This window comes from Ochotona curzoniae, unplaced genomic scaffold (assembly GCF_017591425.1).
Source record: "Ochotona curzoniae isolate NIBS_2020 unplaced genomic scaffold, NIBS_Ocur_1.0 contig_1014, whole genome shotgun sequence".
In the NCBI taxonomy this organism is placed as follows: Eukaryota; Metazoa; Chordata; class Mammalia; order Lagomorpha; family Ochotonidae; genus Ochotona; species Ochotona curzoniae.
The window spans coordinates 43,804,302-43,828,140 of NW_024464920.1; the positions used below are offsets into that span (position 1 = coordinate 43,804,302).

Sequence of the window (23,839 nt, forward strand, 5' to 3'; positions counted from 1 at the left end):
GCAGTTTCTGCGAAGTGGTCTTCCTATGAATACTGCTGGAACTAGATGAGCGTTCCCGTTGTCCTTATTCCCAATAACTGTCATGGTCTGACTTTTCTGCTGCAGCCATCTGAGGAGTGAACCAGTGGATGGGTGATCTTTCTGTTTCTCCCTGTCTCTCTTAACTTTTGACTTTAAAATAATAATAAAAAAGCTTTGTTTTTAAGAGAATAACCCAATTTTGGAGAACCCGAGGCTGTTGTCTTGGGCCAAGCAAACTTCTTAAAATTACTTTCCAGAATTGGAGATTTTCAGGTAACCATTGGGAATTCTAGGTAAGTAACTCTGTCCATTTTAGACACTAACTTATAAAAGAAACCAAATTTACTGGGCTGTACTTCTGGTCTACTCAGAAAATCCTTTGATCTGGAAAAATCGTCTAGGACATTGGATTTGTTACAGGACATGATAGCAGACAAGACAGTCTTTCATAGCCAGTTAATGAAAACATGAGGACAACAGACACTGAATAAAGACATTCTGGGCATGCCCAGGCCACTGCTGTTTAAGGCAGCTATCAAACCCTCTGCAGCCTGCCTCTTTCCAGAAGTGTATTCTGGAGCTGGACAGAGCTATAGCACATACAGCACCAAGAAACTGGTCTTAACATTGCAACCGAACCAAATAGGGCCTGACACAAGATTTGGAAAAGCTCGGGGTTCCTGCAATGCCTGGGTCAGTCTGCAGTGCTCCAGGTTGGGGGATGCAGGGGGCCTGAAGCCCATGGATTTGGGATCAGGTACTGGAAAATGACTACAATTTGCTAAGCAGGAGTCGGATCTGCTGACCCCGCTTGCTGGCATGAAGATTTTAATCTTTCACAAATAATGAGCCTGTCGCTTCCTGCCTGTCTGGCTGGATGTTTCCTTACACAAGATGATGTCTGGTTTGCCTACAAGAAGGGCAAGATGGCTCAGCGGGCTGAGCAGTTCTGACCAGCTGCGTGTGTGCAAGTGTGTGACTAAGCTGGCAATGCAATGTTGAGCTCGTGGACTGCTACCCGAGAAAGGCACTTCCGGAAGAAGTGAGTGCTCCAGAAGGACAGTACCGTGAACCCTGCATTGTTCTAGCTTTCACATCCTAGACAAAGGCAGACCTGAAAAAACGCTCAATGGGGAACACCGAGCTCACAGCCGTCCTGCCATTTCCCCTTCGTTGATGAGCCAGAGAGAACAAATGTCTCTTAAATGCCAGGCGCTCCCAAGTGTCTTGCTGTCACTTTTCTACCTGTCCACTCCTGGGCTCACTCTTTGACTTTCTCTGTATCCTGGGAATTTCCTGGGGCCCTGATGGCTGGTTTCTGGCTGGCTGCAATCGATCAGGGACTTGGAAAGACAGGACAATCCTTGAATGCAGATGGGCAAGCCGCTGTCGCCCGCAGCAACTGAGTGCTCTGCGGCTGGGGCTCCTCTGGGTGGTCTGAACTCCTACCCCGTGCTGGCAGCCATGTCTTTTCCCTTTGCTGTATATTATGGACTAGGTACTGTCTTTCCTGGGTCTTCCCCCTCAGGACCTCAGCATAAGGCCCTCTTTGGAGAAAAACTGTTGGACAGGGACCCAGGCACTTGGGTCATACTTGATTACTTTCCCAGGGAGCTAGATTGGAAATGCAGCAGCCAGGGCGTGAACCAATGCCCGTATGGGATGCCAAGGTTTCAAGTGGCAACTTAACTTGTGGTTCCACAGCACTGGTTCATATGGTCTTCTTTAAAACTACAGAATTCTTGGGCTTGAACAGGTTAAGCCTCCACCTGTGATGCTGGCCTGTTCAAGTTCTAGCTGCTCCGTTCCCCATCCAGTTGCCTGGCTGTGGTCTGGGAAAGCAGTGAATGGTGGCTCAAAGTCTTGAGGCTTGTAAGAAGCTCCTGGCATTGGACTGACTCAGCTCCAGCTGTTGTGACATTTGGGGAATGAGCCAGCTGGTGGAAGATTTTCTCTTTCTCTCTGATTATCTCTCCTTCTCTTTATCCTTTTCTTTCTGCTGTAACATTGTCTTTCAAATAAGAGTAGATACATCTAAAAACAATAAATAAAACTGCAGAATTCTAAGCTCAAATTCAGCTGCACAGAATCTCACATCTTACCAGTATTTGTAAGTGCTGTTTCTTCTGCACCCCTTTGGTATCCTCTACTGGCCATTCTTAACTGCCTTCTCTTCTAAAGCAGAGGCAGCCACACCATAGACTCAGTTACAACACAGATCACTCTGCTTGGCAGTCACTCACCTTGCATGTCCCACTAAGCGTTCTCCAGGGCAGGGATGGTGTCACCTCTCCACATCAGTGCCTACCACAGCACAGCACTTTGGAATATTTATGAGTGACTCAAAGGATAAAGGAATGAGTTCATAAATAAGACAGAGGCTCTCTACATAGGAGTCGGTAACCAAAGCTCAATGAACATGTGCAGGGCCACTCATGACAAAGGATGCTGCGATGCACACAAACGGATAAGAAGCAAAGACCTGAGAGACTGTTAAATTTAAGACAGAAACAGACACAGAGAGATCCCATCCACCAGTTCCCTCCCTAGGTCAGGAGCCGGAAGCTCGATCCGCTGGAACCAGCATCTTTACCTCACAAGGTGCTCAGGAGCAGGATGCTGGAAATGCGAATGTGGCTCAGAGCTGAACCCAGGCACCCCAACACAGGATGTGGGTGTCCTGGCGAGTGTGTTAACCTCAAAGCCAGACATCTTCCCTCCCTGGAAAGCATGGACTGGGGGCCTAACTAGCTGCTGCCTTCAGCCAGGACAAAGGAGGTCATACAAACAAAATTAAATCTCTTCAACAACTGCCTGTTTCCAACTTATGGCAACAGATGTGACAAACTGTGCCAGCATGAAATAGTCTGTGGTCTAATTCGTTAGACATTTTATAACCTTTGGGATTGAGCAGGGGATGCCAGGAAGAGCTTGGGCTTGGAGTCAGTCTGGCTGGGATCTGCATCTGGTCTCAAATGCTTCCTGGTGACACCGAGGCAGGGACTTCATCTCTCTGTTCTCAACTGCGAAGTTGGGACAACACTATCACTCTTCTCCCCCCAAACCAAGTTTTTCTCTTATAGTCTAGGCAGGATTCTTGCTTTTGATCTTGTCCTTAACTGTAAGATTTTCTTTCTTAATACAAAGATCTCAAGTATACTTGTTGGTGATTATTCCCCATCTCCCCACAAAAGGAAGAAAATAGGAGAGTAAAAAGAATTATAACGTAAAGCAGCCAGTGGTGCTGGAACACCCATCATTCCTGGGCTTTAGACAGTTCTACTGCACATGTTAGAAGGAATCATCAGGGCCTGGCATGAGGGGCAGTGAGTATTTCTCTAAGGAATAATGGATGGTGAACAAGGCAGCCATCCCTCCATTTAACCTTTAACCCTAATGATCTAAGTAGTGGTTGGAATGCAGACTTAGGAAAGTGGAAGTCAGCATTCCTACTCAAGGAGCCATGGAGAGAGGCCCTGAATTGAGGGGATAGGGCAACGTCTTGTGCATGTCTATGAAACAAAACAAAGCACTTGAAAAAATAAGCTTCTTGAAATGCAAAGGAGGGGGTACTGAAATGCTACTACTGAAGACTGATACAGAGACATCAATATCCACTCCTATTAATGTTCAAATGATCACTGATATTGGAGCTGGCAGTGTGATATAGTAGATAAAGGTCCTGCCCATGACACCAGTATCCCAGAGTCATGTCCCAGCTGCTCCGCATTCAATCCAGCTCCGTGTTCATGGCTTGGGAAAAGCAGTGAAGATGAGCCAAGTACTTGGGCCCCTGTCACTCACGGAGGAGACCTCGATGAAGCTCCTGACTCCCAGCTTTGGCCTGGCCCAGCCCTGGCCTTTGTGGCCATTTGGAAAGTGAACCAGCAGATGGAACATTCTAACTGACTTTCAAATAATACAAATAAATTTTAGAAAAAGATCATTGATATTTACGGCCCAGTGTTGTGTTTACTACCACATTACAGAACAAAATCTAACTTTCTCTCACCCTACCATGACACGTCAGCTCTTGACTCTCCATTTCCTCCCTGGCTACCCTCGTCAGATCCAGAACAAGCTATATGCTAGTATCCACAGCTGGGCTGCTGTGTTCCTGTTCCCCAGCTAGGTGCAGGACTGCCTCCAGGTCACTCTTCAGATCTCAGCTCACATGTCAGCTCCTTAAAGAGGTGTGTCCCTAAAGAGTCTTGGTTAGTTACTGCAGGGCAGAAGAAGGGAATGTCCAGCCCACAGGTCATATAAGACATGAGAAATCATTTGGTCTCGCTTTGCCAAGGCAACCACAGGCAAGGCTTGAAATTCGATGAATCAATAGCAGGCTGACTTTTACGTTGATGATTTTGTTTGGTTTATGAATGATGTTAGAAATACCCAGACTGTCTTTGGAAGAGAAAACATGCCCTACCCCTGCTTTACGGCAAAATCCTCCATTCCTTTCTGCTTCTTTTCTATCCCTTACAGATAGGGCCTGAGGCTCAACAGGTCACTTCCCAAGTACTTTGGGGCGTCAAGACAGAATGGTGCAGGTTCGAATCTTGGTATTGCCACCAAGTACTGGTGAGATTTTAAACACATTACATAATCCTCCTTGCAAACAATGTAGTAGGAATTAAGTGAGACAAACACGCAAAGCCCTCAGCACAGGGACCGGTGCAGGGAATGGCAGCTGGCGTTGCTAACATAATACTGGAGCTTTAACATGTGCAAATCCCTTCCTTTTTCCCCATGGGAAGATAATGGGCCCTGTTTCCTCATCTGTGGTTATGGCATCTTCAAAAAGATTAAAAATTGGAATGGAGTGCCATTATCCTCACACATGGGAGTCTTTCTCTTTGGCCTTGTCATGTAATCACTATAAAACAGGTCTAAAGAACTTTACAATCTGAAAGAAATCTCAGAGCCAGGCTTTAGAATTACGTGCTTGGCTTGGACAGGGGTGGGACTCACCTATAAAGCAGGCTGATGATACTCTCTGGTCAGGCTTCTCTACCTACAGCACGTGGCTCCTAACTGTCTCTCCAGTTTACCTGAAGGCTTCCTTTGCAACCACACCTCTGCGCCCACAGGTGGCCCAGATGTGTCTGGTCACTCTTGCTTCTGTGGTTGGTTTTGTATCCCTTCACCCTCATGCTTCTCAACAGCCTATGTGCCCATTCTCCAATAACACCATCCCGTGAGGCTGTTCCTTCCATCTTGACTCCTGACACTGCCAGATTTATATCTCAGGGTTCTTCTCCCCAGCCTCTGCATCTCAAGACCTTGCCAGCAAGTCTGGCTTATAATCCCAAGCCAACAAGACAGGCAGAGAAGTCTGCTTGAAACATTGGAATTCCAACTTGAATGCAACGCTACACTCTCATTCACATCTTACCCTTTTCCTTCTTCTTGTGGCAGAGGTGTCTGACACCCCTTGGGTCCCATTCATTCTTGGGATCCTACATGCTTTGTTTTCACATTTCTAGAACTTTCAGGTAGGGCTACAAGCACTGAAGTTGGTACAGCTAAGGTTGAGATGCTACACGGAGCAGCAGAATTTGGGGTTTCACCTGATTTCACAGATGAAACCAATGATCAGGAAGAAGGAGTGTGAAGTGTATTCTTTCATTCACTACGATCTCTTGCACCCCCTGACATGCCAGGGACTACTCTATGTGCTGGGGAATAAAGGCTGAAAGTGAAAATCCTTTTTATATGGCTAGAGGATCCAAAGGCTGTAACGGTCCCATCCCTTCTCCATTTTTTGGCTCATATTTCCCCAGTTTCGAGCAGGATGAAGCTTCATGTAATCCTGTGCTTCTCTCAGGGTTATATCACATCCGACTAAAGCGGGGGAAAGTAACCAATATTCACTTAGCATCACTATTGGTCCTAGATCATTGGGTGTGTCATTGCTATGTTTATTTCCTATACCAGGCTATCAACTGTCTTCTTTTCTTCCATTTACTATCTGTGGAGAACTAAGGCAAGATCCTAACCTCAGTCTGCTGGAGTCCCCAAACTATTCTGTGGTGCTATGCTGCATATCTATTCTGAAAGGGTGAGAAAGCACACATTTTTAGTTTTGGGAATGAGAAGGTCAATATCACAACTAATCTACCTATGCTATTGCACCCCAAAAATGACCACAGACAAAACCAAAAAAATGAAATGGCTGTGGACCTGGAAAACTTAATGAGTAGATCTCAATATATGACTTTCATGCCTTGCTATAAAGAGTTACATATCTACTAGGATACATATCTACTAGGATGACCCTAAGTAGATGGTAACAAAGCGTAGCAAAATCATTGTTTCTTCGGGATGCTTTCCTGGCCACTGCACGTTGGACCTGGAGGTGATGGGGGCAGGGCCACATTTTCTTTCTTCACTCACCTCCTTTGGAGTCTGCTCACACTGCGTAGGAGAGTTGTGCGGGTTGAGGCAGGCGCTGTTTCTCAGACCAGTGCCTTTGCCGAGATCCCTTGTGCTTGGGAGCAGTCCCATGGGGCTCCGTCAGCCATGACCCACTGTGGCAAAATGTCAACCACACTCAAAAGTGGGATGTGGCAAAAGTGGGCTCAGGGGGACGAGCGGGGACTGCTTTAGCCTAATGGTGGCTGGCAGGGGACCGCTCACAGTGAGATTGAAAGACTAGGAGGGTGTTCCCTTCCTGTTTGTGACGTCATTGGCATTTTGAGCTTGCTTCCAACAGCCCTAAGAGGAAGCACAGGATAACAGGCCAGGGTCTGGCAACCATAGCAATGCAGACAGGCTGCTGCCGGTCATCTCTGCTGCTCCTCGCTTCCCCATGGTCCATGGGATCACTCTGCTGGGTACTGGTGTGTATCTGAGGGTACTTGCAAAGGGTAGTGGAACCTCTGTAAGAGGCAATTCCAAAGTTCCTGGATTTTTTTCCCCCATTTTGGGTGACTGGAGATCTGAAGATGCAGGATGTAACTGTGCTTCACGATTTATTTTATTTTTCATTCATGAATTAATTCATTGCCAAAGGAACAAAAAGAGGACCTGGAGGTGGAAATTGGAGGCAATTTCCTTCGAAGAATTCAACATGAGTAGGCGGCAACCATTTAAAGTGAGGAAGGAAGAGGATAAGGAGTTTGATTAAAAAGGTAATTCATTAGTAAGCCATTTCTAAACTTCAAGAAAACAAAGGGGAAGTAGAAGAATAGGTTTCCAATTGGCTATTGCTATGTTTCCTATTGAAAAATATTTTTTTTAGAAAAAAGCCCAACTTTGTGGAAAACTGGATTAAAATATTTTGGTGCAAACACTACTGAAATCCATGCACGCTCAGCCTTTTGTAGCTGTGTGTTCTGCAGCCAGGATTTCAAACAACCTCAGACTAAAAATATTCAAAGAACAAATGCATCTGCACTGAACATGTGCAGGTTTTGTTTCCCTTGTCACGATGCGCAACACAGCACAGATGATTTGTAATAGACAGGAGGGTGTGCACAGGTCATAGGCACATCCGGCAGCCCTGTATGAAAGTAACTTGAGCACCCGAGGATTTCCGGTCTCTGAGCTAGTCCCCGAACCAATCCCTCTGCACACTGAGTGCAACTGCAAGTGCCAGTCATTGTCTGCGTCAGTCTTGGACTGCTCAGGCTGCATCTGGAGTTATTTTTGGGTGCATTTAAACATATACGTGACACTATGGATGGGGAAAAAAAATCAATCTTTCCTCAACAAATGTACACAAATTCATGCAGCTTTGGAGTCTGGGAATCGAATGAGAGGAAAGGAAAGCAAGATCCAACTAATCAAGGTAGAGTGACTAGAATCCAGATGACACCTTACAGTACAGACTTGCGAAAGACGCAGGGCAAGCCTATCTGGACGGGAGTCACCTGCTTGGGTTTACAAAGTACCAGTGGAAGAGTCTTCCCCCACAAGGCTCTGACTTAATTGCTCCGAGGTAAGCCCTGGATGGGGAGTGTTTTACAACCTCCCCCAGCTGACTCCCACAGGCAGTCATTATTTGAAGGCACGGTTCTAAATTTAGAGGATGGCACAATATTAAGAGAGCTCACACCTCGTTAATGTTGCAGATTGGGGACAGAACTAGTCAAATTCCCAGCCAGCTCCTCCATAAAACAGGGAGTACACAAGTGAAGACACCCACACGTGCCGTCCAATCCAAGAGATTAGTTTGGCCAACTTGCGAGGCCCCAAAGAAACCAGATGCCACTTCCCATTATAGAACTCTTCAAGGAGATCTCGTGGAAAACATGTCAGGTTGTTTTCCACTGAGAAGACCCAGAGGGGCTTACAGAGAAACTGCTGACCACGCAACAGTCAGCAATCTGGGCACAAGCATGTACAGGACTTGGCACCCCTTGTTTCATGATAAGGTAGCTAGAAGTTCAAATGCCAGAGACAGAGACAGTGACCCAAGCCTGGGAATGACTGTGCTGTGCCTGGCCTTTGGTCCAGGATTCCTGACTTCAAAGACCATCTGCCTGAATGCAAGAGGCTGAAGCTGGGTGCCTGCCATGCAGCTACTCTACAAAACACTGATTCCTCTGCAATACACAGAATACATGTCCAGCACAGAAATAAACAGGAAAAGCACACACCCATCACACTACATATCAAGGTGTTGACTTTAAAATTCAGGATTTCAAGGAGTGGGCATTTGGCCTGGTAGTTAAGTTGCTGCTTGGGACCCAGCATCCCATGTCAGGGTGCGTGGGTTCAAGTCTTGACTCCATTCCTGTTCCATCCACCTGTTAATGCACTCCCTTGGAGGTAGCAGGAGATGGCTCAAGTAACTGGGTTCCTGTCCTTTCCATGGGAGACCCAAATTGAGCCCCTGGATCCTAATTTCAGCTCCTCCCAGCAACCTTTCAGGGAGTGAACCAGCAGATGGAAGATCTATGTCTCTCAGCCTTTCAAACAAATTAAACACACACACACACACACACATTTAGAATTTTTCAATCTATCATATTTTAAAATAGTCACAGAATTTCATATAATGATGACATTTTAAAAATCTTTACTTACTTATTTTGAAAATCAGAGTTACAAGCCCCACTTAAATACTCCTTTGCTAAGACCTTGGATACAAAGCCCAGTAACAGATCACCTCTGTTGCCCAGGGTTGGTGCGGAGCAGTTGTCTCATATTTGTTTCCATATCTCTAGATCAAGTACAAGTGGGAAATGCTTCTGAGCCTGACAGCTTCCTTGACTTGCAGTTCCTGCACTCTAACAAGCTATCCTGCAGTATCAGACGCCAAGGGAAGTATGGTATTATTCTTAACCCTTCTCCATCTTACCCTTCTCTAAACACAGATGGACATCTCTTGCAACTTTTCCTGGAATTGGTCTAGAAAATGCTGGCCTGTTGCAAGAAGGTTGACATTCAACTCCGAATCTCAATAAGGCTAGAGGCTCAAGTCCTGCTCAACGAATCTGTGGATACACTCTCGTCTCTATGAGCCTATAAGCTTTCGGAAGAGAGGTTCAAAGCATGCGTTTGAAGAGAAGAGCTTTCTTCTATCTCAGCCTTGTCAGGAACACATATTTAGCAGTATGTGCTAACTGAGGGAATGAGTGAACTACATTTTAGTATGGTTCCTCTGAATGCAGTAATTGCTGTCAGAGACTATCCAAGTCAATACCAGGGATCTTCAAAAGTTCAACTAAGCTTTCAATCCATGTTCCTGTGAACTTCTGAAGTTTGTTGGCATGCTTACAGAGCATGGAGAGATCTTACTTCATGAGGAGACCTTAGCTGCAGAGAAATGAGGGGACTGGCCCAGAGTCCCTCAGCACCCCGCACTTCTTTCAGGCCTCAAGCACCCGTCTTCCTTTTGAATCTCTGCCACAGAATTCACAGTGTGCGGCTCTACTGCCCATTACATCCCACTTTTTCATGGCACAGGACTTGCTCCAACCTCACAGGTGAGGCAGTCCTGAAGGTTCCAACTTTCTTGTCCAGTAGATGAGGATTCCTGGTATCCACCTGCTTGCCTCTGGCCACATTTGTGCATTGAGAGGAGGAGGATGCAGTTTATTTTTTAAATTGTTTTTGAAACCACATCCTCTGGCTAATGCCATGCCCTTCATCTTGGGGAGGACACATGTGCTGGCTGAGTAACCTTGGGAATCCCATACAAAACGAGTGCATCCGTCAAGGCTGTCTTCTTTCCAGTGGCTGCCTCCCTCATCTCGGGTTCCAGCCTCCCGCTATTTCAGTTCATCTTCCCTGGCTCTTCGCTGCTAATGTTTGTTTTTAAGAAATTCACCCATCAGCTTACAAGCCTAAGTGAGCTGAATCTTAATGAACCTGTCAGAATCACGGTTTTTGTGTTTGTGTGTGTATGTGTACGTGTGTTTTACAGTAGGTCCTATTGACAGCTGAATGCTGAGTGAACGACAGCTTCGGGCACTGAGGACATGACGGATGGATGCGGAGGTTGGAACCACCTCTGCCAGCATGGGGGAGGTGCCTTTCATTCCACCTGCACAGCTGCAGGCAGGCGCTTGTCGTTAGCTGTGCAGGCTCCTTTGCTTCATTAAGTGGAATTAAGTTGTAAACAGCTCCTGTAAGGGGGCAGGGTCCAGGGAGGTGATGGGTGATGGTAGGCAGGTCTAACCTAGTCTGTGAGGTTCTTGGGGCTTTGTAAAAACAGACTGGGAAATATAAACAGATATGAAAAGCAGCCTGGCTTGGTTTATTTAAGAAGCAGTGTCTATTTGCAGGATTCAGGAAGGTCATGCGCGCTGCGGTGGCCAGTAGAATGTCTGGGGTCCTAAAATTGCGTAGTGAATACAGGTGCATTTGATCAATCACATGAAAACCATCACTAAGGCTAGGGTCAGGACAACCAAAAAATGAGTCAAGTAGCTTCCTAAAGTGCTTTGGTTTGCCGGGTACTCGCAGCTGCCTTGTCACAATACAGGCTCATGGTACAGCGGCTTCGAAGGCAGAAGAGGAGCCCAATGTTGACTGAGCTGGAGTGAATTTGGGAGGAAAACACCGATTTTACAAGCAACAAAGTCAAGTGTTGAAGGCAGATCTGCCAACCCAAACATCTGATGCTTTTTTTTTTTTGAGGAATTTTAAAAGTAAAACTCAGCCAAAAAGTTTGGTTAAGTGAACCAAGTCATTTTCTCCGCTAAAAGCATAGGAAAGGTTAACCTTTTCCAGATAGTGGAGACAGATGAGAAAAAGTACAAGGTGGCTGTATTATGCTTAAGGTAAAAAGTGAAAAAGCCCTTGTTCTTTTTGACTCCAAATGCTTAGGGCATCTGAACAAGCCTTGGCCAATCACACGATCCCCACTTTTAAAGCAAGTGGATGTCATTCTCTGATCTTTGATCTAGTCATGTGGCAGGAAAATGTAACATCATGACTAAGATGTACTATGAACCAGTATTGTACTGGATGCAAAGCTAGGCATAGGGAGCTGTTAATCCCACACACCAGGTTTTGTTGGTATTCTGTTTCACAAGGCACAGAACTAGAGTTCAAGGATTGGAAGTGCAGTGACCTGGCTCCTACAGCGACTCAGTGGCTGGAATGTAGTTTTGACCCATTTTTACCAGATGCAGGCTCAATGGGGCAGCCCTTTGTGGAGACTCCGGGATCTGGGGCGGCAGGTTCCTTTTAGCAGCCTTCAGTTTCTGCCGGAATCGTCACAGAATCATTGCGCCTGGATGACTCAGCTGCCCCTGTGTGGCACAATCCTTGGTCTTAAAATAACAAATCCCCGTTGTGAGTGCGCATGCCTTGTGATGTCGCATAAATCCTGGGATAATGAGCAGTTGGTGTCTCCGCTTACAGACACTTCTTACAGGGCTTTCCCCAACCTGGGCACTTGCATGCAAGGGGAGGGGGGGGAAAGAGGGTGAGAACTCCGCTTTGGCACATGCAGGAAGGGAAGGAGCTGGTTTAGGGACTTGGGAGTCTCCTGATACCACATCTGGAGCAAACAGGAAGGGCCGGGAAGAGAGATGTGCCAAGCTACATTCTCCTTGTCCCTGCATGCCACATGAATGGCCAAGACTGTTTTATGTAGCCATGAAGACCCCAATGCTACTTCCTTGAGGCACTGCAGCCTGTATCTATGGGACCTTTCTACTATTCTGTGTTGAAATGGCTATACCAGGGGTTATCTGAAATGTCCTTTCTCTCATCCAATGCCCACTGGTTTCAGAGCCCACCACAGGGCGATTCCTTCTTCCTGTAGGAAAGCAGGTGGAGTCCCCTCATGGGCCCACTGTGGGTTCACACAGGGACTGATCTTGCTCACCCTGAGTATGAAGCTCCAGGAAGAGTGTGTGCTATGTTTTATTGAGAAGTCCCCTGGGCATGTCCCATCCTGCACTCCCCAGAGGCCTCTTCCAGGGCATAGGGCCACTTCAAGGACACAGTTCAGACTCTCCAAGGGCAGAGTCCAGATTCTGCATTTTTAAAACACATTTGATTCTGAAGCCCTAACAGTTTGAGCTTGGCAGGTTCACTCTCAATGCTGCGGGCCCCTTTACATCGCAGGGGCCTTCCACTGGACTGCTACCTTCCACTATCTATGGCCTCAGCTGTTTCCCTGATAAGCACAGAGGTAATACACATAGCACCTGCCTTACAGGGTTAGTGGGAGGATCAGATGAGATTAATACCTAAGAAACATTTGGCACAGTGCCGGGCTAATCTTCCATCGGAAAGCAGAGGCACTGACTTTCACAGTATTCAAATGCTAAAATACTGCTGCTGTCCTAATGTCCCTCACCTCTCTTCCCCATCACATGCCCCCCTAACAGGCTGCTCATGATTTCCCACCATCCAGCAATTAATGGGTTAATTTCTAGCCTTGCAAAAGGTCCTCCAGGATGCACCTTTTGGTCCGCTAGAGAAGGGCAGGTAGGAGTGCCCACTGTAGGCTGGACTGTAACCCCTTTGCAGGGGGAGGCTTCACTGTAGGGCTTCCTGGCCACCAACCCTGAGAGCAATACCTTTGCACTGATGCTAGATTTCATCTCTCTGGCCTCCTCCAGCTCTGACCCCGCCTCTAAACTTTGACCTCCAGAAACTAGTCTCTGCAGCCTTTTCCTCTGTTGGCCTTTGACCTCTCTAGAGGATGAGGGATGAGCTAGCTCTCACAGTTGACCATAAGGCTGCTCCCACGATGGACTGGCTTCCTGATCCAAGTCAGGTTTTAGCGATCTTACCTTCAGGTGTCGTCATTTCCCAGACACCTGCTCCAACCAAGCACATTGGCAGGTTTTAGAGATGAGGTTCCAGCCCTTCTTGGCCAGTTCTAGTCCTGACAAAGATCATGAGTATGCATTCTTTGAGAACAGAACACTGACATAGTAGCAAGGTGGGTCAGGGAAGAGGCAGAAGGCTTTAGAAGCATTTCAGACAGGCATTGACATGAAGTGAGCTTTGGGAGAGGGGGCTGCAGTGGATCCAGCCCTCACACACAAGTTAAGATCCTAGATAATCAGACAGGGAGCCACAACACCCTCACTCACACTAAGGATGAGACCAAGGACCCCGTTCTCTACCAAGACCCACTCACAGGGCCCAGCCTGTGGTTTGACTGCTCGTGAAAGTCTCCTGATAAAATGGGAGCTCAGCCAAACAGGAAGAGTCTAGCTAGCGGCCAGAGAGTCCCAACAGATATACCATCCAGCTGCCAATCACAGAAGCTAATCATGAGCGCTGTAGTCACATCACCAGTGAATGCCTCTCCCACTTGAGATCTCAAAAGCCCCAGGCCTGGGAGAAAGGATGCCACGTGCTCTTGACCGTCTGCTCCTCCCATGGAAGAGATGTCAACACAGGTGGCTTTACTGACTTGTAATTGTAACTCGTTACTCTGTCAGGTGAAAACGAAGTTGAAGCAAGCCACCCAAAAGCAATCAACAAGTAAGTTGCTGAAGAAAAGCACAGTTTGACAAATGAACAGATAGATGGATGATATGAGCCACAGAGGCACAAACAGAAGAGAAGCAGGTTTGGGGTTGGTGACAGTGTGAAATGATGGGTTTGATTTTACATACGTGGTCACTGAAAGCTGTGGTAGCCAGAATCGTCCCCCCTCCCCTGAATGTGTTCTGCCTTTTTCTTTGGGACAGTGTACTTGGCCTAGTCCTGAGAAAGGATGACTGGCCACCCCACACGCTTTAGCCAAGGACATATGAGCAGAAACGGTGCTACTCCTGAATGGGAAGTATAAGAAATGATATGACCTCACTTCTTTCCTATCCAGTGCTCAGAAGTGAGTCTCAAGGTAAATCCTGAATGCCTCTGCATGGGTACATATCCCTGGAGACCAAGAATCGTGTGATGGAGAACAAGCCATTTCTGCAACAAACTGACATGCAGGAACCAGAATGGCATGTGGCCCACATGAATGAAGACATGCACATATGGATGTGCCCACACGCATGAAGAGGCCACGAGGTCAGTGGGAGGTGGCTAGGAACAAAGACCACCAAGACCTATTGGCTACTTGACCAATAGATGTGGCTTTAAAGGAGGGATGGGAATGTCAGCTGCCTGTGTGATGTCCACTCCCCCCTGCCCTGTTTCAGGCAACCAGGTGACCTCTTCCTGTGCCCCCAAGTGGTGAGCATGGTGCACCCTCTTTCCCTCCCCACATCCTCTTCCTCTAGGTAAGCTGGTCTGACCACAGAGAGTGGAATGACAAAATTCCAGCACAGCCTGACAGGTCTGACACAGGTCACTATGTCAGCTATTTAGAAGCCGTGCAGCTTCATGGTACAAATTCTAACTGGCTTACATTAGAAATGTATGCTTTCGTTAAAAAAAAAAATAGAAGAAAGGAAAGAAGGTAAGACAGAGAACGTAAGAAGATAAAGAGAGAAACTGACTCAGACAACCAGGATAGGCAGATGGGGGCTTACCTGTGTTGTAGCCCCTCCCCAGGGCTGGCCACGGGCGGTGATTTTTCCACAGGTTTCCAAGATACCAGTCACTCTGGTTCTCCACCAAGCCCAGGGCCTGCTGACCTGTAACACACAGAGAATGCAAATGGCTTACTCTTGACACTAAGCTACATGAAGCTGCACTCAACAGTAGTGTTTACTTAATTCACTTCTATTTATTTCATGCAGTGCCAACTCTGATCTAAGTGTGTAACTTGCACTAACACATTTACTTTTCACCATTAGTGTCCAGCATGGTAGCCTAGCACGGTAGCGAAGTCCTCACCTTGCATGTGCTGGGATCCCATGTGGAAACCAGTTAGTATCCCAGCTGTTCTACTTCCCATCCAGTTCCCTGATTGTGACCTGGGAAAGCCATCGAAGATGGCCCAAAACCTTGGCACCCTGAGTCCACTGAAAAACCTGGAAGAAGCTCCTGGCTTTGGATCAGCTCAGCTCTGGCCCTTGCAGCCACTTGGGGAGTGAACCAAGGCAAGGAAGACCTTTCTCTGTCTCATTCTCTCTGTAGATCTGACTTCCCAACAAAAATAAAGAGATCTTTTAAAAAATACACAGTAAGAAATATTATTAAAAAATAATTTTTAGGGCTGAATGCGGTTGCCTAACTGCTAAAGTCCTCGCCTAGAATGCAATGGTATCTCATATAGCCACTGGTTCTAATCCCGGTGGCTTTGTTTCCCATTGAGCTAGCTGCTTGGCCCTGGGAAAGCAGTCAAGCATGGCCCAAAGCCTTGGAATCCTGCACCTGCATGGGAAACCCAAAAGAGACTCCTGGCTTTGCATCGGTGCAGCTCCAGCTATTGTGGTCACTTGGGGAGTGAGTTGATGGATGGAAGATCTTCTCTGCCTCTCCTCCTCTCTGTATATCTGTCTTTGCAATAAAAATAAATACATCTTAAAAAAAAAAACATTTTCAGGGCATGGCATGGTAGCCTGGCAACTAAAGCCCTAGCCTTGTATGTAATGGGATCCCATATGGATGCCGATTTGCGTCTTGGTAGTCATGGTTCCCATCCAGCTCCCTGCTTATGCCCTGGGAAGGCAGTCAAAGAAGGCCCAAAGCCTTGGGACCCTGCACCCATGTGAAAGACCTCGAAGAGGTTCAAGGCTCCTGGCTTTGGATCGGCTCAGCTCTGGCCGTTGTGGTCGCTTGAGGAGTGAATCAGCGGATGGAAAATCTTCTCTGTCTCTCCTCCTCTCTGTATGTCTGACTTTCAAATAAAAAATCATAACGAAATAAATCTAAAAAAAAGAATTTTCACCAGTAGGCTGCCTTTTAAAAAATATTTATTTATTTGAAAGTCAGGGTTACAGAGAGAAATGGAGAAGCAGAGAGAGATAGAGAGAGAGAGAGAGAATGTTCCACCTGCTGTTTCACTGTCCAGATGACTGCAATGACTGGGACTGGGCTGGACCAAAGCCAGGAAGCAGGGGCTTCATCCACACCTCCAACATAGGTGGCAGGAGCCCAAGCAGTTGGACCATCTTCCACGGCTTTCCCAGCATCAGTAGGCGGCAACCAGGAAACGTACCGGCACCATATGAAATGCTGGTATTGCACGTGGTAGCTTTACCCCTTCGCCGCAAGGCTGGCCCCTAGATTGTCATTTTTATTAGCCCCATTTTTCAGAGAAGAAGTGGAGGGTTGGAGCAGTCAAATAAGTTGCCCAAGGATATCCAGTTAATCTGTTCAAGTCAGAACAGCAAATCATTCATTCATATATTAATTCCCTAACTCAGGGGACTCATATTCACGAATACACTATTCTTCCAATTCTAATATTTCTCACTATCTATTCCAATTCTAATATTTCCCACTCTAAATTAATTTCTGAGCACAGACTAAGAGTGCTTGTTGAGACGAGAGCCTGAGGAGAGGAGCTACCCCAATCACTTCTCTCATCATCTCTGCTCTTGGGCTCGCTGTTTCCTCTGTATACAGTCATCTTCTGTCAGCCACCACCAGGTAAACAGGAGTGCTGGCAGGTACACCTGCTGCTTGCTTCTAGATGTGGGCTTTGACACTGCCCTTGGTCTCTGGTGTACCACAGCACCCCAGGTGACTCAGGTTTATAGGCAATCTCTTGGGGCACAGAGGACCCTGATACATGGGGGAACATCTCTAAGCCTGCCATGTAGGGTACCAGATTCATCGGGGACCTCAGGACAACGTCAGCCTGCTGCTTGTAGAAGGTATTCTGGACTCAACACCATTTTACAGACTAGGAAACCAGGGCTCACAAAGGATGGGTGATGAAGTTAGGACAGGACTCTACCTTCATCTGACACCCAGATGCTTTCCGGTGTCTCAAGGCATCGTTCGTCACTAAGGCAGCGCACACTGAAGGCAAGAGTTACAAATCCCTACTTCACAGAAAGGGACATTGAAGCCCAGGAAGTTTAACTAACTTGCTGAAGATGATGCAGCCAACAACCATCGTCTTCCATGCCAGATAGTTAGCATCTGCAACTGAACTCCTAGGATGGGCGGCCATTCTGAGAAACAGAATATTTCTGACCAGCGAAAGCCCAGCGGCATGCTAAGGAAACACAGCAGTGCTCCTGGAACACCATGCTGGGTGACAGAGAACCTCCTCGGAATGGTGACAGCTCCCTAAAATGATGGTGTGTGGGTTTGGTGTAATTTATTTGATCAATTTTTCGAGCTCCTATCTAAATCATCACTCCAGCACAAATACATAAATTAGAGGCATGGGAAAAATACTATCATGTACTTTGTCATTGAACGTGATCACATCACAAACTTGCAGAATCCATCACACAAATAAACAAACAAAACCGCATCACCCACTCAGGGAGTGTAAAAGCCAATCAATTCCATATGCAACAAGCTTGGGACGTTTGTGCAAAAACAATTAGATGTGAAAGGCATGCCCTTTGCAGAGGAAGCTGTGTGCTGCGTCCCCATGCTGTGACCCAGCAGGAGAGCTCATTTAACAACCACATACTGAGGGCCTGTTGCAACGCATAAGTAAGGTCCCTGGGGACGATGGTTCACCATGAGTAAGGATCTGAGGTTGCTATCACCGTGTATTTTGGAATGAGAGAGTGGCACATCTCAGACTTGAAAAAAAGGGAGACTGGTCATTGATTGACTTCAAGGCAGTCAGTCAGAACTTAACAGCAAAGTCACCTTCAGGTATCTGAATGTCTGAATTTTGCAGTGTAGCATCTCTTGCATTCCGTTTTGCCTTAATCCATGTCTTTGAACAAATCCCCTAATAACCATGCTCGTGACAAACAAAAATGTTTACAGTTCTGTTGCTTGGGTTCATACCTGTCTTGCCCTGTATCAGGGACTGCCCTTGCTTCATGCCAATCCCCACCCATAACCCATCCCTGACACCACGTTTCCTATGAATAACCCTGAGTCTAAACTATGATAACATCTTAATTTCCCCATTAGGTAGAAGACCTCTCTTTTGTCCTTCCCACCAATTCTTCTGCCATAGACTGAATTATACCCTTTTCCAGGACAGACTGGTTGGTATTCAAGCATCCTCACATCTCACGGGAAGTATTCATTTCCTAGATTAGCCTGAGAGTCTCAAACACATAGTAAGTGTTCAGTGTCTGCTCAGTATGCAATGTCTGGTAGATAAATCCTCCCAGTTTGCAGACATCTGCCAAGCTCAAGGCTTGCTGGTGGTCCCCTTGTTTCTACAATCGAAAATCATTTTATTTGTTCCTGTTCACCATGAGAGCTTCCCCCACCCAACTCTGGGGACCCAGGCATCTTGCCTCTCCTTCCTGGAAAACTTGCAAAGATGGGAAATGCCACTAGAGAACTGCATCCACGCAGCGATGCTCTGCTGAGAAGTTGACTCCGAGATCTTCATCTCCAAAGAAGGAATTCATTCACCACCTTAATCTTGGGTCACATTATCCCTTAGAACAATACTCTGATTCCTGTTCTTTCTATTTGTACCTGGGCTGTATTTTGCCACATACATCCAGAGCAAACAAAAGTAAAAATAAACAACCAAAAAATAACAATTAAAAAAAAACCCAGGGTATGCAACCAGTCACCTTGCCTTTAGGTTGGATGGATGTTCATGACTAATACAATAGCGAGGAGAAGCATTTGGATGAGATTCCTCAACAGTGCTGCCAGGCTTTGTGTGTGGGCCTGTGGGTCTCCTGAGCCCACCGCATCCCTCTGCCCATTAAGGCCTTTGCACGCAGGAAACCAGTAGGCAGGAGATGGTGCAGAGGTGTACATTCTGCAATTCAGCTGTGGGTTTCCGATTCCTGGCCTTCCCACTATGAAACTGTGTGGCCTTGAGAGAATAACTCCGCCTCTTTCTGCCTTGGTATCCAGTTCCTATGGCTGCTGGGCCTTCCCACGCTCTATGACTTCGCACCTGTGTAGGCTGGTGTCTAGGAGCAGAGGCAGCATGAGCACAGCTGGCCCGTTCCAGATACGGGCTGAGGGCCAAGTGCTTCAGAAACTTCTGGGGTTGTTCTTAGAAGCACAGGTTCCTGGGCCTTTCTTCCTAGAAAGTGAATTATCAGTAATGAGGTGTGACTTTCTGGGTCTCTGACTTTTAGCCCCACCCTTCTCTTGCCCCTGGGTAACTCTGAGAGATGTTTAGGTAGCTTTGCCTCTTCCTCCTTCGCTTTCCCTGGAGCCCATGGACCAACAGACACAACTCTTGAACCGGCTCTTCTATGCATGCAGATTTGCAGGGCAGTGTCAGTGAGACTGTCCGGCAGTTCCTGTGACTGTGTAGGTGACTAAGACGTTAATGTTAGGCATGTCAAAGTGAAGTTCTTCAATTTCACCTTCATTTGCAAAACATGGTGACACTCTGCTCTCACCCATTGATCTATCTAGCACCTGGATATTATATTGTACATTAATCACTCATAACTCAACACTTCTGAATATTTATTCTGGCCATGGTGTCTATTCAGATGCATTTAAAGATGCCAACTTCCCAGGCAATACAGATGTACTTGCAAGGATAAATTCATGTGGTGCTCACACCCATGTCATAGACCAGGAGACTTCAAGTTGGTCTGCAAGGACAAAGCCAGATGGCCTGGGTTCTAGTCCTGGACCTTCTACTTTCTAGCTACATATCTCTATAGCAGCTGCTTAATCTCTCTCTGCTTGCTTCTTCATTCACCTGTAAAGCACAGTAAACAAACCGTACACAAGTTAGAATCTGGAATTCTTCTAGCTCCAAGTTCATTTGTGAAAGGGAAGTTACTTGCTTTTTCAAACATTACCAATAAAGGTACCCAGAAGAATGCAAAAGTACAGATATTTGTTCTGATGACCTGTCTTCTGCCTCATCTGCCTGAACCTTTAGCCTGCCGGCACCATGGTGCTTCAGTTCACACGGCTCTAACTCAGCCAGGGAATCAAAAACAAATGAAACATAACTTCTTGCCCTAGAGGCAGCCAGAAAAGGAGAAAAAGATAGAGTTATGAAGCACTGTGATACCTAGGGTGACAGAAGCACTGATATGCTGGGCACATGGCAAGCAGGGGATGGCCAATTCCATAGCTGATTACACAGCACGGGAGGCGGGGAGCAGCAGGTGACACCTGCTCCACTTAATGTGTTTGTCCTCTGTAGCGCCCCTCCAGCACACAGATCAGACACTCCCAAGCTGCGCCCAAACGGTGTCCTGTTATTCTATATATTTCAATGACACATTTGTGTGTGTGTGTGTGTGTGTGAGAGAGAGAGAGAGAGAGAGAGAGAGAGAAATCTCACTCACAGGTTCATTCCCCAAATATCCACAACAGCCAAGGTTGGGCCAAGCCAAGTCAGGGGCAGAAACTCCACCCAGATCTCCTGCTTGAAAAAAGGCGAGTTCTTGAGTCATCAGATCAGTTTCTGCTTCCTGGGATGTGCATTAGCAGGAAGCTTGAATCTGGAGCAGAGCAGGGATGCAAACCCAGGGATGCAGGCACTGTTATAAGTATCTTACCACTAGGCCCCACACTGATCCTTTCCCAAGCAACACCCTTCTGTGCTCTGTTGATGGTAGGAAGGAGACAGGTGACCTCTGATAGCTCTGTAATCCCTCACTCTCCAGTCTGTGGCATCTCAAAGCTAGTCTGTAGAGTACCAAGTTTAAGGGCTCAACCTTGACAGTACAGACACAACCTCAGCCTGATAGCTCATTAAGAACCAAAACCCCAGGGGGGATCTTTCTTGGGGAGAAGTCAGACACGGGTCACCACAGCGTGCTGACTTACTCAGCATTCTTTACCACCAGCCTCGTCTCCTTAGGAGTTATTATAATAAAACACTGAGACTAACAAAAAAGGCTTTGTCATTGTTTTCTGTGCTGGCCCTGTGGTTATGATTAAGTGCGCTGTTCTCCGTCTTCCTTACTCTAGGCACAAATTAACTTATGAAAATGAAGCTGTCTTCTCTGCTTATTCATACATCACCACTAACAGCCAGACAAGAGTGAACAAGCTTGCTATTCTGCTGGGGCACTGGAGCCGGTGTCACCAGCCAGCAGACGGATAACTCCAGGCTGGGAACTCCCTCTCTCCCTCCTTCTGCTGCTTTTGGTCCCTGGCATAGCTCCTGCTGTTCAGGGGGTGAGAACCAAGGAGCAGACCAGGGAGGTATTTCTGTGGATGTTCCTGGTGTGGAAAGGTGAATGTTGGCATGACACTTTAGAAAGACAAAAGATTGGGTTAAAAAAGTTAATAATAAAATCTACCCATTACATTCAAGAACAAACATGCAGGTCAATTCAGACAGGCAAATATCTGGCCCATGGTGGGTGTCCACTAACTGCCCTTCTCTCCCTCTCTGTTGTGATGGTTGCTGTTATTCATGCTGAGGCTTCCCACCCAAGTTCCAACACCGGCTGTATACACTTGACTGTGCGATCCGGCCCTAGAGCCTTTCATCTCTGTCCTGCTACCCCTTGCCCCTATCCCATCACATCCTTTTCATACCTTTTGCTTCTATGACCACAGGCTCCCTCTGAACACACTTGCCTTGCCTCCTTCATGTGGCTCTTTCCTCTGCCTTGCCTCAAAGTCAGATGCTAATTGACTCCCATGTTCGGTTCCCTTCTTCTTGCTCTACATTTCACTCGTGAATGACGGGCTCTATATCAACGGCTTCAAGCACCAGCTATGATAGTCACTGATCTCTACAACTAGCTCAGACCTAGAACCTCTCAGCCTTCAAATCCCTCTACGAGCTCACCACCTTCACTTAGCTGGCCCTCTACGATTTTCAACTCAAGCTCAAAGACTAAGGGCTAACCCCTTCAACTCAAGACCAAATCGACGATCTTCATCTCTTAGGTGTGGTGGTGTGAGTTCTGGCTCTTGCTCTGATTGGAAGGATCAAGCTCTAACTTGTCAACAAAGCTAGAAACCTATGAGCCAACGCTGCCACTTTCTTTCCCTCATGTTCATAAACTTATCATATCCGAATCCACAGATTTACCCAAAGTCATGCCGCCCCTTGTTCTAGTGTGATCTCACCATTTCACTCTGCAAAGTTTACTTTCACAGTTCTGTACCTGGTCACCTTTCCCTCGGGACAGTTCCTTAACATTCCATTCTGCTAACCCAGCCTTAGACATATTCGAGTGTACATTTTGATGATTCTGTTTTTCTGATACTTAAAAATGCTCCTGGGGTTGGGGAAGCACCGTGGCATAGCAGGTTAATCTGTTGTGTCTGTGGTGCTGCCATCCCATGTGGGTGTCTGTTATGGCTGCTCTACTTCTGATCCAGCTCCCTGATAATGTACCTGGAAAGGCAGCAGAAGATGACCCAGGTTCTTGGGCTCCTGCACACATGCTGGAGACCTGAAGCTCCTAACCCTGGTTGTTGTGGACGTTTGGGGAACGAACCTATAGATGGAAGAACTCTGTCACCCCCTACCTCCCAACCCATCTCTGTCTCTCCCCTTCTCCCTGTAACACTAACTTTTAAATAAATTTAAAAAATGCTCCTGGGGTCAAAGCAGAGTTTGGACAGATACATAGATGTATGAATAGATGAATGAATTAAAAAGAATTTGACCCACAACCCACCATCCTCGCCCATTTGGAAAGTAGTAAGTACCATCTCAATGGAGTGAAAGTAGGCATGTATTCGTCAACCTTTCTGGTTAAGCTACAGGAGCAGGTGGCTCTAGCCATGACCTGCATGATGCTTGCAGCGCTATCTCCCCTTTTCCAACTGAAAATCTCCTGGGTGCCCACAGGGATGTCTACCCACCACAGCTGCATTTCAAACTAGTTGCAGGTACCTCACTAGGTGAGCACCGGAATGTTAAAAACAGAGGCTGTCTAGAGTGCAGATTCCAACAATGCCCCCCAACCTCATATTTATTCTAACAAGATAATTCAAAATAGAAAAGCCTCTAATGGTGCCTATCATTCCATGTGTCTTAGTGCAGGATGTCTATAATAAGAAAAGCATACAGTGTCACATTGCTGTTTCTTAAACATCCTCTAACGTCAGCCATGTGGCCGCAGGTTCCCCTGGCTAGCCGTCTGTAGAATAACAGAGCTTCTCTGAGGAGATGCACACAACATCCCGAGAAGGTTGAAAACGGCCGCTTCTGAACCTGCACGTTCACAGCTTTTGGAGCTCACTGCACCCAACATCCCAGACACTTGGGCTGGCTGTGAAGAGCTGAACGAACATTCTTGAACCACCTTGTTCTACAGATGGCACAAAGCAAGGGGGCTGTTTATGGGTACAGGCAGTGAAGAACTAGGGCTTCCACTCAGACATTCAACTTGGGGCTTCCTCAGTGCAGCTCAACGCTAAGCGCCATCTTTTCTGTTTGATCTTCAATATGACCCATACCATTTAACCTTGGTTAAATGTGTTAATT

General features: G+C 46.8%; 1 protein-coding gene across 3 annotated transcripts in view; it reads right to left on the reverse strand.

The window, feature by feature from the left end:
* Positions 1-23,839, reverse strand: part of LARGE1 (LARGE xylosyl- and glucuronyltransferase 1) — a 318,549-nt gene that overhangs the window by 78,760 nt on the left and 215,950 nt on the right. For all 3 annotated transcript variants that reach the window (XM_040985179.1, XM_040985178.1, XM_040985177.1), the window contains exon 6: positions 14,931-15,035. In XM_040985179.1, coding sequence (XP_040841113.1) covers positions 14,931-15,035 — 105 coding nt within the window. The remainder of the gene's footprint in view (positions 1-14,930; positions 15,036-23,839) is intronic.